The sequence below is a fragment of the Vespa mandarinia genome, chromosome 11 (genome assembly GCF_050613455.1).
Source record: "Vespa mandarinia isolate Hongniang chromosome 11, ASM5061345v1, whole genome shotgun sequence".
NCBI lineage: Eukaryota > Metazoa > Arthropoda > Insecta > Hymenoptera > Vespidae > Vespa > Vespa mandarinia.
The window spans coordinates 569201-585372 of record NC_140820.1 but is presented as its reverse complement, the minus strand read 5'-3'; the positions used below and the strand labels follow the sequence as shown (position 1 = coordinate 585372).

At 37.4% G+C, this 16172-nt stretch overlaps 5 protein-coding genes and 1 long non-coding RNA gene across 8 annotated transcripts in view; 4 read left to right on the top strand and 2 right to left on the bottom strand.

The window, feature by feature from the left end:
- LOC118441232 (uncharacterized) overlaps positions 1–6382 on the top strand; it is a 30685-nt gene extending 24303 nt beyond the window's left edge. For 2 of the 3 annotated variants that reach the window (XR_014982704.1, XR_014982702.1), the window contains 2 exons: positions 5157–5797; positions 5948–6381. The gene's annotated coding sequence lies outside the window, so the exon portion shown is untranslated. Of the gene's footprint in view, positions 1–5156; positions 5798–5947 lie in introns of all 3 variants that reach the window. The other variant, XR_014982701.1, reaches the window with a different exon arrangement.
- On the bottom strand, positions 4313–5267 carry LOC118441245 (uncharacterized). Its single transcript, XR_014982706.1, has 2 exons — positions 5134–5267; positions 4313–4856 (listed from the first exon to the last, which is right to left on the bottom strand). It is a non-coding gene; the product is annotated as an uncharacterized LOC118441245 (long non-coding RNA).
- A 789-nt stretch (positions 6383–7171) lies between the features above and the next one.
- Positions 7172–13367, bottom strand: LOC118441244 (uncharacterized). The gene is made up of 3 exons (XM_035865379.2): positions 13108–13367; positions 7650–7856; positions 7172–7545 (listed from the first exon to the last, which is right to left on the bottom strand). Exons 2-3 carry the CDS (start codon positions 7659–7661, stop codon positions 7318–7320), a joined length of 240 nt encoding a protein of 79 aa, XP_035721272.1. The 5' UTR covers positions 7662–7856; positions 13108–13367; the 3' UTR covers positions 7172–7317.
- Positions 8599–9374, top strand: LOC118441242 (uncharacterized). The gene is made up of 2 exons (XM_035865376.2): positions 8599–8879; positions 8969–9374. Exons 1-2 carry the CDS (start codon positions 8805–8807, stop codon positions 9305–9307), a joined length of 414 nt encoding a protein of 137 aa, XP_035721269.1. The 5' UTR covers positions 8599–8804; the 3' UTR covers positions 9308–9374.
- On the top strand, positions 10519–11958 carry LOC146872658 (uncharacterized). Its single transcript, XM_085660150.1, has 2 exons — positions 10519–10646; positions 10742–11958. Exons 1-2 carry the CDS (start codon positions 10629–10631, stop codon positions 11192–11194), a joined length of 471 nt encoding a protein of 156 aa, XP_085516276.1. The 5' UTR covers positions 10519–10628; the 3' UTR covers positions 11195–11958.
- LOC118441455 (uncharacterized) lies at positions 13051–14319 on the top strand. Its single transcript, XM_035865853.2, has 2 exons — positions 13051–13375; positions 13568–14319. Exons 1-2 carry the CDS (start codon positions 13244–13246, stop codon positions 13826–13828), a joined length of 393 nt encoding a protein of 130 aa, XP_035721746.2. The 5' UTR covers positions 13051–13243; the 3' UTR covers positions 13829–14319.
- The last annotated feature ends 1853 nt before the right edge of the window (positions 14320–16172 follow it).

The window sequence follows — 16172 nt, the reverse complement described above, 5'->3', positions numbered from 1 at the left end:
AAGCATATCCGTTCCCAACGAAGTTTATCGCAAGAGGACATTACACTTTTTTCTCAAAGGTGAAAGACACTGGCTTACGTTTCACCGAAAATTGAGGACTTCTCGGTTCTTCTTACGACCCTCTCCTGTCCCTCTTTTTTCTCTCTCCGTGCTATATTCTATGTGGGCGGTATCTTGGGTCCTTCTTAAGTTAGAAAAACCTACGAAAAGTACATATCTTGTTACTAGTCAGTTGGTACTCTTGCTTCGAGTCGGAGAAAAAAAAAAAGAAAGAAAAAGACGGGAAAAGAAACTTCATATCGCAACTTTTCTTTTCTCTCTCCTTTCGTTAATTTCTTTTATTTCGATCGTTGATGACATTGCACTCGCTCTCTTTCTTTCCTTCTTTCTTTTTTTATTGTCTCCAAGGATAAATTAAGAAATGAATCGTTCGAGGAATACAATAGAGACGCTTAATTTTAATTGTCGAATTATCCAGGAATTATGCGGAGATTAGAATAATTTGAAAACGAATTATATATCGGTCCTTTGGTTTGGGGTTGTCGCGGCTATTGAACTTGGCGATCGATCTTAAAGGGTGGATGAACTGGTGGTACTGACGCTTTCAGTGCTATTGCTGCTGCTGCTGCTGCTGCTGCTGCTGCTGCTGCTGCTGCTGCTGCTGCTGTCGCTGCTGCCCCGTTGATAACAATGTGATAGAGTGTATGCACTCGCGAATAATCAATATCTCTATTCTGGCTCAACTAAATGGCGATTAATCGATCGTTCGACAAATTTTTAAAACGAAAAATATCATTTTATCCGAATCATACGATTAAAAACGAATAATTGTATATTTAGAAAAACTATAATATAATATAAATATTATTGATACTGAAAAGATTATGACGTATAGAAAAGAATTATTATGTAAAATATTTAAAACGAATGAACTATTGTTGTACAGACATTGAATTCTTGTTTTTACTTGCGAAAATATTTACGGATTGTAACAACAACTCCATGATCTATTCTTCGTAATTCTCTTGTATCTTTGTAATTTCACGAGAAACGGTGGACAAGGATACGGGGTGGGCGTAGATTATTTTCACGATTGTCGTAGTCAATCTAGGGTTGTTCGAGGGTCATGAATGCCCCCTTATCAAGGAATAATTTATCCGTGCCCTCAATTGCGGATACGACGGGAAAACATCGCAGCGTCTCTCTCTCTCTCTCTCTCTCTCTCTCTCTCTTTCTCTTCTCGTATCACGTAATTTTCAAACGATCGCGGAATATTACAAGTGACCTCGATAAAGAGGAATAACAAGAAAAAACGATGGTATAAAAAAAGAAATTTAAGTATACGTCACATAGAGACCTTGCCCTTCGATCAATCCATTTTCTCTTAAATGCGAGAAGTGAGTTAGTTCAGGATATGGCAGATTTAAGGAAGGAACGAAAAGAAAACGAAGCATTCAACTTCGTAATTGTTTTCGTATACCTTATATTTGGCTTCTTTCCTTTCTTTCTTTCTTTTCTCTCTCTTTATCGTCGAAGAAAATTCATTCTTTTGCAATCTTTGATTCTTTTCGTTGAAAAATCGCCCCTTTCCTTGAAACCAAAGAAAAGAATTGTTTTCTTCCATTCAAGAAAATCTTGACGAGAGATAAAGATGACATTTATTATGAATCTTATGGTTATCATAGATGATAAAAATGAAATCGTCATTAAACGAACGTAGGGATAGAAATTATTTTGTTATAAGGGCGAGAACCAAAACCATACGTAATCGTTGCATCGTGTTTACATTCGCATAATCCTCAAGTATTGTTATCATCGGTTATATAATTAATCCAGGAAACGTAAAAACAAAAGCTTCTGCGTTATGCAACCATACACATTACTTTCGAATGTATCCAGTGACGATAGTCAATGTTGGAATCGAGTTTAATTGTTTCCCTCGAGATCGAGCGCATTTGTCTAAGATCAAAAAAAAAAAAAAGAAGAAAGAAAAAAGAAAAAAAAAAAACAAATTCAAACCGTCGATATTTTTTTTGTTTAATTTGATCTTTGAATAAACAGGGAAGGTCTCGTTGAAAAAATTTTCAAGTGAAAAAATTCAATTAAAAATAAATTTAAACTCTTAATATAATATATTACAGCCGAGAAGAGTTTATTCCTCTTTCCTCGAAGTCAACTCATTCCGTTTACACGTAATATTTCGAATATTGTTTTCCTTAAGCTCCGAGTTATGTTATATCGAATTGTGACAAACGTAAATAATTATTTCTGATAAAGGGTTATGCAATAGATGCAAATACAATATAAGCTTTCCTGAAATAGCGATTGTTGCGTAGATTATTACCCATTGGCACATCTCGTATCTGTCTGGGTATTCAATCAGATTTATAAAACCGTTATGCGTTCGTTAATAGAATATTTCACAATTATATGCGTTATGTCTCATGATAATAATAGAAAACAACACAAATATATATATTTATATATATATAATTTTAATACTTATCGAATCGTTATGTCATATAATATATATAATTTGATGCAATCGTTTCTTCGCACATATATAATTTCGATGATGATTCAATCGTTTCTTCGTTATTAAAATATATTTAAACGTTTATCGATATATTATTGATTTAATTTTAAACAATTATCGTTTATTCGCCGCACGTCTACTCGACATAATGTTCTTAGAAATAATATCTGATTTGTAAAGATTTCCGAGAAATATTATTGTTAGAAAATGTCTTATGTGAATTTATATCAATATTTAATTAGCAACTTTGTGGATTAACGACGATTACACAATAATGCCAATTAGAAGATAAAGTGGATAATAATAGAAATATATATCGTATGATTATTATTATTACAAAGAATATGTATATAATCGTGTATCTAATTATCTAAATATTTTCATCGTGTTTACATTTGTGTGTTTCAATTTCTGACGTATCAGATAAATGCTTAATAAGGTCATTTGGAAGGAAGCAATATAATTATTTAATTAAAGTAATTTTAATAAAATTATCAGATAACTAAAGTGGCTAAGACATTCGATAAGTTCATTTTTTTAACGTTTACCTACTGTGATGATTTGAAATTCATCCGATATCGTTTAAAGTTTGAAATGACCTTCCTGAAGAAGTCATTCCTTCGTCGTGTCTTCCTTGACGTGACCGTCTTCTTCAAGTTATTGGTCAACAACGGTCTGTAACTATCAAGGAGCCGACTTTCTAAACCTTTCAGAATGTGCCTTCCTTTGGTAATACGTGCACGTACTTTTTTAGCAGTAATACCTCTATAGATATATTCGATTGGCAGAGCTTGCCTTAAATATTTATTACTTTATCGGAGATAAATCATTATTTTTACTAAAAATATAATATTAAGGGGCCCTTCGTCGGCGTAGTAAAAGAAGGAAAGAAAGAAAGAAAGAAAGAAAGAGAAAAAAGGAACAATTCATGCGAGAGAGGAGCAATTTACTTGAAGAAATTATAAATAACTCGCGGTCACAGGTGCGAACCTGCAGTTTCAGGGACGGCCAACGAACCCTGAGAACGAAATGAAGAATGTCTAGTACTTACAGTGCACACGTATATATCTATATATGCATATACATTATTACATTATTCTTTTATTAGTTTTTCAATAAAGTACAACGAAATACCGATCGTTCGTACAACAAAATAACGATAGAACGTTTCTATAAAAATTTTTAATGAATCCCCGTCGAAAGAGAAGAAAATTTGTGATTGACGAGTGGATGAAATTACGATTGCAGATCTTGCTCCTTTGTGTTTCATGGCCTTGGCAACGAGCGATACAACTTCAGTTATATACATCGCCGGTGTACCAGCGTTACCTTCCAGCAATGACTGCACTTGCGTTCACTGCACAAAGCGTCTGTGGTCTAAGCTACAAAACAAAAATAGTTCCATGATGAAAGCCAAGAAATCGGACGGCGCCCGATCACGTACGATTACGAATTTTCGAATTGGTCCCTCTTTCCCTCTCTCTCTCTCTCTCTCTCTCTCTCTCTCTCTCTCTCTCTCTCTTTCTTGGTCGGCTTACGTGACAGGAATCTGTCGTAAATTTTGATCGACTCGCATCGAGGAATTGTAGATTTATCGTAAATCTACTTACTTATTTACATACGCATTCTCTTTAGTCACGAACGAAGAAAGTAGTCAAGGCAATTGCGTGCATTGCCTGAATTATTTTTTTCAAATATCAAAAGGTGAAAATCGGAATTCTTACTTTAACGAAAAAATCGGAAGAAAAGAAATGAAATGAAGAACAACTCGGTGTGTGCCTTTTTCAAGCGGATTTATTGATTTTTAGTTGCATGCTCACTGATGATTGGGATCGATGAGATCGATATAATAAAGGGAATGGAAAGAATTGTGGGAAGGATTTTATCGGGACATATTGTTGACGGTTTATTGAACGTTCGGGCGATAATACGTGGAGGTAACGAAAGGTTAAGATGGTGGCAAGGAAAGAGAGAGGGAGAGAGAGAGAGAGAGAGGGAGGAAAAAAAATAATAAGAAGACTAATTGATAAGGAAGAAAAAGAAATGGGAATCGATGAATCGTAGCCAGGGTCCTGTGACGAGTATCTTCCTTTTCTTAGATGTAATATCCAGCTTTGTAGGCGTAAGGTACGTAGCTGTACGGTGAAGCGTAGGTATTGTAAGCAAGCGGCGCTGAATATGCCGAATAAGCCACTGGCGTGCCGAGATTGGAAACGATCGGTGCACCAGCATAGGAGGTTACCAAAGGAGCACTCAAAATAGCACCGGGTGCCGGTGCAGGTGCAGCTGCGGCGAAAGCCAACAAGGCGGCAACGAGGAACTAAATCGAAACACATTGATTTTCAGATTATACCAAATTAAATATCATTATCAATTTCTATCGTATACGTCAAATTTTATAAATATCACTTTGATTCGCGTAACTTTGTTAATCTAATAAAAAATTCAATGTCATTTCAACGTTTATTTTTCATTTAGAAAATTAAAATATTCGTATTGTTCTTATATATGAAATAAATATCATAGAAATAATTCGTAAGAAATAATTTATAGAATAAATCTAATAGTATATAACTCGATAATATATTTGAACTCACCAACTTGAACATGTTGATTCTAGCGTACGAGCTGATTGGCGGTAGCAGAGTAATACCTGAAAATACGAGACGCGGCTCTCTTATATAGGAGGATTCTCGTGGAGATCCTCTTTACACCCGCTCCCCCTTGCCGTACGCATTGAATTTCTCTACTCGACGTCGTTCAGACATCGTACGGTGGAGGACGTCGCCCCTTCGTCTTCATCGTCATCGTCGTCGTCGTCGTCGTCGTCATCGTCGTCGTCGTCGTCGTCGTCGTCGTCGTCGTCGTCGTCGTCGTCGTCGTCGTCGTCGTCGTCGTTGTCGTCATCGTCGTCGTCGTCGTCTTCGCCGTCTTCGTCTTTGAGATACAAAAGAAAACGAAAGCAACAGTTTGTTTCTTCCTCATCTCCCTTTTTTTTTCCACGCGACGGAACCAACCAATAGACGCGATGGACGTTTCTCGACGCTTTGCAAGAAAGGCCTGACCATGCATCAGAGTAGCGAGTAGGGAGGTCGTAGCAATCCTCAAGGTTATTCCCGCTTCCAAGCCGGGCCCTGAGCTTCTCTCCTACTGTTCCAACTTGATCTCGCGACTATAAAAGAGAGTCCCCGATATTGGAAACGTTATTACTAGTTCATCGTGACCAGTCGAAATACCAATACTCCAAGAATGTTCAAGCTGGTAAGTATTTATTATAACTTTGTCATTTGAAATTGTAACAAAGAAAAAGAAATGAAATTTTCGTGGAAAATTCGTGATATTGGTTTTCTATGAGAAATTATAAAAATTCATTAATTCATGTATCTAATCGATTTAAATTTGTAATTATAGATCATTTTCATCGCCCTTGCGGCCGTCGTAGCATCCGCTCCAGCACCAGCACCAGGACCATCGCCAATTTTCGCCGGGCCGATCGCTTACTCTGCCCCAATCGTTGCCGCACCTGCAGCTGTCAGCTCGTCGTACTCCTATTCGGCTCCGTTAACATACAAAACGTTTGCAGCCCCTTTGACCTACGCCGCATCGTATGCACCTCTCGCCTACAAAGCAGCTTATACGCTCGTCTAATAATAATCTCGACCCTTTAAACTATCGATGACCTTTGATTCCTCTCGCCACGGCCTTGAATCATCATCGTTTGAATTGCAATTCACTTTTCCTAGTGCGAAAAATCAACCGCATTATGATGAAAACCTAATCGAAAACGAACAATGTTATATATCTCGATAAGCAAATAAAAAATCTGCTAGCTCTCTAAAATCCTATTGTCGTCTAAATATTCTCCTCGTTATGCAAATCATTATGAAAATATTCCTATATATTCATATGAACTAATAAAAAATGCAAGTGCGTAGAACTCGTAAATTAATATATAAATGAGAAGCAAGAGTAAGAGAAGGCGATTATAATGTGACTAGTGCTCTCTCTCTCTCCCTCTCTCTCTCTCTCTCTCTCTCTCTCTCTCTCTCTCTCTCTCTCTCTCTTTCCTACTCGTCTCATGAGAACCGAGCAGACTCGGCGAACTTGAACTTGAGAAAAAATATGCGGGTTTTGCCTTGAAGTTCTCTGACATCACACCGAGATCCGGTTGAAGCGAACGTTCGCTCGAAACAGGATCGACCGTATGCGGAAAATGGTACCGCATTATAGAGCTCTCGGCGATGACACGGCATCGAGATTATCACGGCGTTGTTCAATTAATTAAATGGAAATCAAATTCCGGACGCAATGTCATTGCCATATTTGCATCAGCGCGACAACACTTTTCCTTTCAAACTTGAATCTAAAAAAAAAAAAGAAATCGTTCGAGCCTTATCGTTATGTAAATTTGTAGCAAATTTTTATAATATTTTTTAATACATTTTCTTTTTTTTTTTAACTACTCCAGCACGTTTCTAGCGTGAATTTTGAAATATCTCGAATCGAGCCCTCTCTATCTTCTAAGGGCGTCTCTTCTACTTTTCTCTGGTATACTATTTCCTTTTGGAAAATAGATAGTTATTTAATTTAGGCAAGGAGTAAGAAATTAGACATTTCAAAGAGAATTTTCTTGGAAAATGATTTATTGAATGAAAGATAAAACGGATGACAAATGAACGGGCATTTTTCCGTGTGCGATATCACGTAGTTTCGTATGTATTATATGTGTGACTTCATAAGCAAAATGAAGAATCGCATTAAAGCAAGAGCCACATCAGACACTAAATAGATACGACGGCATGAGTAGGATAAACCACAGGCGCGGAAGCATAAGTGATAGGTCCCAATCCCAAATTGTTGTAATTTCTCGCGATAAATTGACTGCTAGTGGCGGTCAACAATGGAGATGGCAAGGCTGCCAAGACTGGCGTTGACAAAAGTCCTGGTGCTGGTGCAGGTGCTGGTGCAGGTGCACCGAAAACGCCAACCAAGAGGGCGAAAAGAATACACTGATATAGAAAAAATAAAATAACGAGTTATAGAATGAAAAATTGAGATTAGAAAAATTCTTCTTCAACAAAAATGTTCCTTGGTAAATGTAACATTTACTAACCAGCTTGTACATCTTGAAGGAAGTTTTCTATCACGATTGAATTCGAAGTAGAGAGTTTGGATTCTGTATCTTTGATCGAACCGGAAAGCGCTTTTATACCCATCGCAAGGCACACCCCTCCAGAATGAATCTCTGACTCTTCCTCTTTTTACATGAACCTTGAGATACAGGATCTTGAATGCAGCTGGATACGCATCTCGTCTCCACCTGCAAATATTTACTCGACCGACCGATCAAGAAGATTCTCTTATGGTTTCTCTCTCTCTCTCTCTCTCTCTCTCTCTCTCTTTATTCTCTTCTGTCATTCTGTGTCTATTTATTTATCTATTTATTTTATCTCGCATCTATGAACGCTAACGAGAAAATTTTATGCAACGTCATTGAGTTGTGTCTTTTAAAATTCAGCTCATGGCGTTGAGACCTGGGCTAATCGTGCATAGAACTTGCTACATACTTTTCTATACGCGAGACGCGTAAAAGAAAGAGATAGAGGAAAAGAGAGAGAGAGAGAGAGAGAGAGAGAGAGAGAGAGAGAGAAAGAGAGAGATAGAGAGTTGGGGGAGTTTTGTAGTCGTGCATGACCTTGCCATACATTGTCCCCAAGTACGATTCGCGGTCGGAGAGATTATACAACCATTTACTATGACATAGCTTTACGTAATTTCTATTGGCTGCTTTCGATCCTATTGCACGAACTTCAAAGTCGAAGAATCCCTATGTACATTGTTGTTTAGAGTCGATCAGTCAATATAGGATCGATCGAAACAAGCCCATCGATTGCAAGGATAATGCTCATTTGCAGGACTTGCCTATCAATATTGTTTATCGAAATTAGAAAGAAATAAAAGTAGAAAGGAAATATCCAAATGGTATTCCACGTAGAAATAGTATCATTATTTATATTAGATTTATATAAATTTTGAAATATAGAATGATATGAAAAAATGAATAAAAAGGAAAAGTAGAAATTTGTAGTATGGCGAAAGGAACGTTTCCTTTCGAAGCTTATTAATCGAAAATCGGTCGGAAGAACCAGAGCTCGAAACAATACCACTTTGCATTCATCCTTTCAACGACGAGTGAGAGCGATTTCGAACGAATTATTTCGCAAGGCTCGAACGAGACGGGGCGCGGTTGGATGTCCCCTATAAATTCATGGCAGGACGATTCGTCGTCACTCGTTGTCCACTCGTCGAATCAACAAGCAAATTAAAAATGTTCAAGTTCGTTGTAAGTGAAAGCATCGCAATTGTCTCTTACGATTCTTTGATAATTCATTAATTTCTTTGATAGTATTTACACGAATGAATTTGTTTCAGAGCTTCTTCGCCGTCGTAGCAGTCGCGTGCGTAAATGCCGCGCCAGGCGGATTAATCGCAGCCCCAGCGGCGATTGCGGCAGTTCCTGCACCGATTGTCACTGCCAGAAGCAGCCAGGTTATCGCGAGAAATTACAATACGTTCGCTGCCGCACCATTGGCCTATACCGCAGCTGCTGTCGCAGCCCCAGTAGCCGCACCGGTCGCTTACACCGCACCAGCGGCAGTAGCAGCACCACTCGCAGCCGCACCAGTGGCATACACTGCACCATTCCCAGCGGCAGCACCCTTCGCATATGCCGCACCCACTCTCCACGCCGCACCCCTCGTACTTAAATAAGAACGTCTACTTTCTTCCCTGGCTCGATTATGTCTACTGATCTTATGTTAGAAATATACAAAAGTTTTTCATCCTACATAGACCATACTTTGTTTTTAATGTCACATCCCTTTCGCTTTATTATCTTCGATATATTATAAAGACTGCTTTTTATAAATATCTCGATTGATATCGATGAAATATCTGTCATGTACGTTGTCAGAGTAATTATTGGATATAATCCTAACATTGCGTCTCTCTGATCTCGTTCCAGTATCATAAAATACCGATACCTGAAGATATTTCTCTCTCTCTCTCTCTCTCTCTCTCTCTCTCTCTCTCTCTCTCTCTCTCTCGTTGTTGCAAGTCATCGTCAATCCAATTGAAACGTGTTCGCAAAGATCCTACGAAATACGTGAAACAAATATCTCTGGATCCAGATGTGACAAGTTTTTAATTAATGCAGGTGGTGAACAAAACGCGTCGTTCAAATGAGATGTGGAAATGACATTGGGAGGAAATGAGGTTTCGAAGAGACATTGAATGGTGCTAGAATACTTGCTCCTCTTTCTGTACAATTATAGTCGTCTAGTTAGTCAGAATCCTGTATTGTTCCATCATAAAACTATCTCCTTTGACAAGATTTTAAAAATGATTAAGACGCTTCAAAGATATTTTATATTATGCATTAAATTCATATTCCTTCCTTGATCAAATTTATAACGTTTCGATTAATTCAAACTTTTGTGATATAATAAGTATTGCGTAGAAACGTATGACGATAGCAACTCGACGCAGAGTACATAACTAATATCGATAAGTAGAATAAAATTGTTGTTTGAATTTAAATAGATCTTATGCAATTGTTCTGTTAACTTTCTTCTCATGTTGTTTATTATTATTTTATTCATTATATGAGGCAATCGAAACATCGAAAAAGAAAAAGTAAATAATAATGTAAACAAATGTAATGAATAAATGATGTCTATCAAAAATAATTATAAAAATACAATACTTGACATTTTCATGATAATTTATACAATTGTTTTGTCTGGTCTTCATGAACCGTGACATTTCGTTCCGTCTAAAAGTAATAATTCTTCATCGATACGGATGAATTTATAGAAATCGTGGTGCCAGTAAAGTCACGGCTTATCGGTAAAGCTTTAACGTTCTAGGTCGTGAAGCTCGGTTCATCCTTTACGTAATCTATCGAGAGCTCATTGCGAGCTCGATCACGTAGGAGAAAGAAAGTGTATTGAATGGCCGTTGGGACTGGTATAAAAACGATACCAGTTCGGACATTGGCATTGTACGGTGCTTCTTCGAATCGAACAACAACATGAACTCTTTCGTTACGGTGAGTTCGATCAATGCAACATCGAAACGAACAAAAAAAGATAATCTCGTCTAATAAAATTCTATCATACTAACGTACTTGGGTGTTATTTTCAGGTAACAATCGCGGCTGTGCTCGCAGTGGCGCAGGTTGCCCTGGCAGGAGTGGTACCTGCGGCTCCGCTTGTGGCCGCACCTGCGGCTCCACTTGTGGCCGCACCTGCGGCACCGGTAGTGGCCGCACCAGCACCTGCGGCTATTGGCTATGCCAAGGCCGTACCATACAATATTCCACCGTATGCGTCTAGAGTCGACATTACGTCAAGAAACATCGCTGCACCATTAGTTGCATCTGCACCGCTCGTAGCCGCAGCACCAGCAGCACCGGTCGTAGCCGCGGCACCAGCAGCACCGGTCGTAGCCGCGGCACCAGCAGCACCGATCGTAGCTGCGGCACCAGCTCCGATCATTGCCGCACCTGGTCTCCTCCAAGCTACTTATGCCGGAAGTTTGGCTGCTCCTTTCGCTCAATTCGCAGCTGCGGCTTATGGACCGACGGTTTTCGGCTAAACCATAAATGAAATTGGATTGATCTATGACGATTGCATCTTTGGCTGTCCATCTTTATTTTTTTTTTCTTTTTTGTTAACGCTCGTTCATCAATAAACATTTCTTACCACTCTTAAAATCATTCTTCCTTCTATATACATTTATGAAGAAAAATATTTCATGCCATGCTCGTTGGGGCTCGTTGATTCATTATATCGCAATTTTGATGTCTCTCTTTCTTCACGAATAGAAAACATGCTACGAATAAATCTCTCAGTCATTCCCAACGTCTTCGTTAGCAAAGTGAGAAAGCAAATTATTACCCGATATAATTAATCCCCAAGGCAACTTACGTTTTTCCAACCTTAAGCTCTTTCCAACGAGAGTTCCCTTATGAAATTATACAGGTCCGAAGAAATATGTACGTACATATATCCTGCCGCATGAAGGAATTACTCGTGATATTCTTGATTTTCCCTTTTGCGGGAAACAGGCTTCTACGTAAATAACGTATTTTTTATTTGTGCATGCGTTTGTAAGTATTTCTCTTTCTATCTCGGTGCATCCTGAAAGGAGCCCGACGAAGAAAAGGAAGAACGTGAGTCCTGTAAAAGAAATCCGGGCAACGATCGACAACTCGATCTGGTTCAACCTTGCAGCAGGAACCTTGAAGATTATATCCTGCTTTTGAAATACGACGACGACGAGTAAGAAAGACGGGAAGTCGCTGAGAAAGTCTCGCTATTTGCGTGAAATTATTACAGAACGAAGAACAAATTAAGAAATCAATTATAACAGAATGATTGTCAGATTGTAAAATTTATGAATTCTATATTACAGAATAATCGTTAAATTATAAGATTTAAGAATTCAATAGTAAATAATACAATCTAATCGGAGAGAGAGAGAGAGAGAGAGAGAGAGAGAGAGAGAGAGAGAGAGAGAAATGTATAGTCCGTAGTATAAGGATCTTTTGTATTCTGTAATAAATAATCTCATTAACAAATATCTCGTCTTTACGCACTCTTTACAAAATCGAGTCAATTAGGATGGTAATTAAGTTAAAAGAAAGATATGAAGGAAGTCGAATGAAAAAGGAACTGACTAATAAGAGATTTTGATTTATGTTGTATTAGAGACATTAGTCAGTAATATCGCGTTGGACGGTACCTCAAGGTGACGAAAAAAAAAAAAAAGGAAAAGAAGGAAAGAAAAAAAAAGAAGAGAAAACGAAGGGCTAAGGCGCCACTCGTCGTTGAAAAAAGGTTAAAAAAAATTGAGAAAGAAAATTCATAAAATATATAAAGGTCTTATACATCGTCAACGATTCGTTTCGTTGATAAGAAAATTCAAGACACGTTCCGAGGTGGACGATAGCCGCTTCACCCACCGATGTCTCAATAGGGAGAAGAAATTGTACGAAAGGCTTGTTAAAGTATTTAGGACGATCTCTAAGCGAGTGATCGTTGCAACAGATGATTAAAATTACCTCGTTAAAACATAGACGTGTAATCATCTAATATACATAATCATACTATCGATGATTCGTAGGATATACATTTTCTTTTTTGTTTTTTTTTTATTAGGTTTTTTTTTTCTTTTTTTCTTTTTTTGAAGTAATATATTAAGATACTGTTAATTGTTCGAAACAAATGTAATTTCGTAATATTCTTTGCCAATTAAAAAGATTGCAAGCACATAGACGATCGTGGAAGGATCGAACATATTGTAAAAGAAAATACGACCGATAAGATCCGAAAAAGAAATCTTTCTCTTTTCAATGTCAATCTGTCGGAAGTTGGCCGAGGAGGTACGCTCGCAAATCACCTACCGGGGCACACCTACGATACGAAACTAAGCGAAACGTGATCTTTGTTTTTCGCCTCACGTCTCGTTTCACGATCGAATTTCGTTAAATCGTTCGATGGACTTACCAAAAAAAGAAGTTCCTTGAAACGAAGGCGCGGGTAACCGATGGAAGTGAGTAGCATCGAACGGGCGTGGCCAAACGTACGCAGAGGTCATCTAGTATGCAAGACCGTGATCCTCGGTATTGTGAGATAGGAGACCATGGGGTGGGAGTTTCTTTGTTGGAAAGCGAAACCAGCTATAAAAGACAACGGAGCTCATCGGTTGCCATCGCAGTTTTGGCAGCTTAACGTCCAAGCGAAATCTCCAAGCAAAATGATGACCAAGATCTTTGTAAGTCTTTTTATCGATATAATAATTGATTAGGATTTTCAATCGATTTCTTCGATGATTTACAAAATTCATTGATCGCTAGAAAAAGTCGTTCATTAAAATGTTATTTTTTTTATTTTCTCGAAATTGTTATTTCAAAAAAGATTTGGACTTATTCGATCACAATCTGACTCATTCGATCCTTCCTTTCAGATTCTCATCGGCGCCCTCGTGGCTGTTTGCTCCGCCGGTATTGTACCAGCCGTACCAGCAGCAGTTCCAGCGGCGCTCACGGTTGGTACTTATGCATCGAGTTACAACGCTCACGCCATCAATCATGCTCTTGCTGCACCTTACATCGCTGCACCCGCGGCTGTAGCCGCTGCTCCTGCAGTAGCAGCTGCACCCTTTGCCTATTCAGCTCTACCAGCTACATACGCTTATTCCGCACCCCTAATAGCTGGAAGACGTTAAAATCTCTCATTAGGCAAATTCAACGTTTAAGATGATATCCAACGAAATTAATTCACCCATAGAACCAAATTGAGAGAATCAAAAGTTTTGGGTATAAAAGAAAACCAGGTTCTACTGAATTTTTTCATCGAAATTTTTTTACAATCGGATTATCACCGTGCATCGTCCGTAGATAAGTAGAGATCCTAACTGCGACGATGCAATCGGATAAAACCGGTTCTGATCTCGACTACACCACGATGCGAACGATGCCTTGGTCTCAACGCTCTACACCACATCTCGCTTTCTCATATCGCTCCTACTCGATCGATCAATAAATCATTCTTTAATTTCGATAATCCAAATCTCTATAAATATTTTTTAATCCTTCGATACTGTCCTAAAACACATCCACTTGTCCCTTATTATAAGAAAGAAAGAAAATGATATTTTCCAAGAAAACATCGATTAAATGGGATTCCTCCCGTTGTTCGACTAAAACGGTAATTAAAAATGGGAATTTTTCTTAGAAAGCGTTTAAGAAAATTGACCAACAATTTTACAATCTAATCATCCATATGGTGTAAGTATGAGAATCTTTGAAACATTAGATATACATAAAAGACCTTTCTAACGTACTTGACGTTTAACATTTTCTTTCAAAATCCAATTTCCAAATCCGGCAAACTATATATATATATACATACATACATATATATATATATATATATATATATATATGTATTTACATAAACGTAACTACAGATCGGCTTTTACATAAAATATCATAATAGCGACGTTCAAAAAGTCTTGCTCAATTTTTACTTATGTAGATACGACTCTTTTATTATTACCTCTATTCGCAAAAGAACTCGTTGTGCGTACATACGTTTTCTAACTATTAACGCGAGTACGAGAAAAGATAACAGGTACCAAACGACACGCCTATAAGACACTGTTCAGGGAACCACTTCTCACGTATGCAAGTCATGCGAGACAGTTTTCGCATCGAGTATCACGACAGTGAACAACTCAACGTCGTTAACCTCCTTTCATATAGAAAAAGTCGACGGTATAACAAAAGACTCGTCGCTCTATTCGCAAAAGAGTTTCGATATTATTTTTGCAACCAAATTTTTGAATAATAATAATAATATCTTACTGTTTTCACTACGTGATTATCCAATTGGCGATGATTAAAAATCAACAAAAGTCTACTGATAGTTAATAGGATATTTCCGCTCGTAGGAGTTACACTAACTATCATTGATAATATTTCAAGAGAAATGAAATATAAATAGAAAATCTGGTTTAAAAGTCCTTATTCAAAGCAAATTAGACTCTCTATTGGCAGGAGATGTCGTAACCGGTAATAATCCATAATAATATATATATATATATGTATATATATATATATGTATATATATATTATTGATATATTGATATATGTATATATATATTTGTAAGGTATCATCGATATCGACAAGGTGTGCCTAGCCGCAATTATGTAATTTGAACAGCAATCAAGAATGTATGAGTCACAAACGCTGCAATACGGAATGTATCATTGATTTAATGCAGATAACGATTACGGTACTCTGAATCGAATCGGTCTCTGATTTATACCGACGAAAATGCATGTGCTTCGATAAAAGTGAAAGGGTCTTTCACACGATATCGAAGCCCTCCCACGAAGCGGAAGTTGTAAAAGCGATCAACATAGAGTATGAAACATAGAAAATAATTATGAATTGTAATATATATATATACATTAATTCCAGCGATTATTTATTTGAAGAAATGATTAATTCACATTAGAGGGATCCAAAAAGTTAGCTCATTTACGTAACGACATAGCGATTTATCTAAGAAACGTATTGTTATCATAATCGATATCAGAATCATATTGATAAACTTAATAAAACGATATCTGAGATAAATTAACTTTTGATTTCATTATTTATTTGAAGGGTTAGAAAAAAAGAATTAGCTCATTTATATAACGACGTAATAATTTATCCAAGAATCGAATCATCGAGACGTCTATTAGACGAACATAATGAAAGAGCGATCGATCTGATTGACATCAAGGTCTCAAAAATTTATTCTCGAAAGAAACGAGCAGAACTTATCGTAGAGACGTATCTTATTGGTGAACGAGATGAAAAACTATAAACTAATCGTTACACGTCATCGTTGCTCTATGTTAACAGCTCGTACAACATATGTATTAACATTTCACTCTCGCTTCAAAGTCCTCCCTTTCAGAGAGGAGTTACCTTCTTTCAAAGACGAACGAGATAAAAAAAAAAAAAAAAGAAAAAAGAACAGAAAAGAAAAAACGAAGGAAAGATTTCAAAGAGTT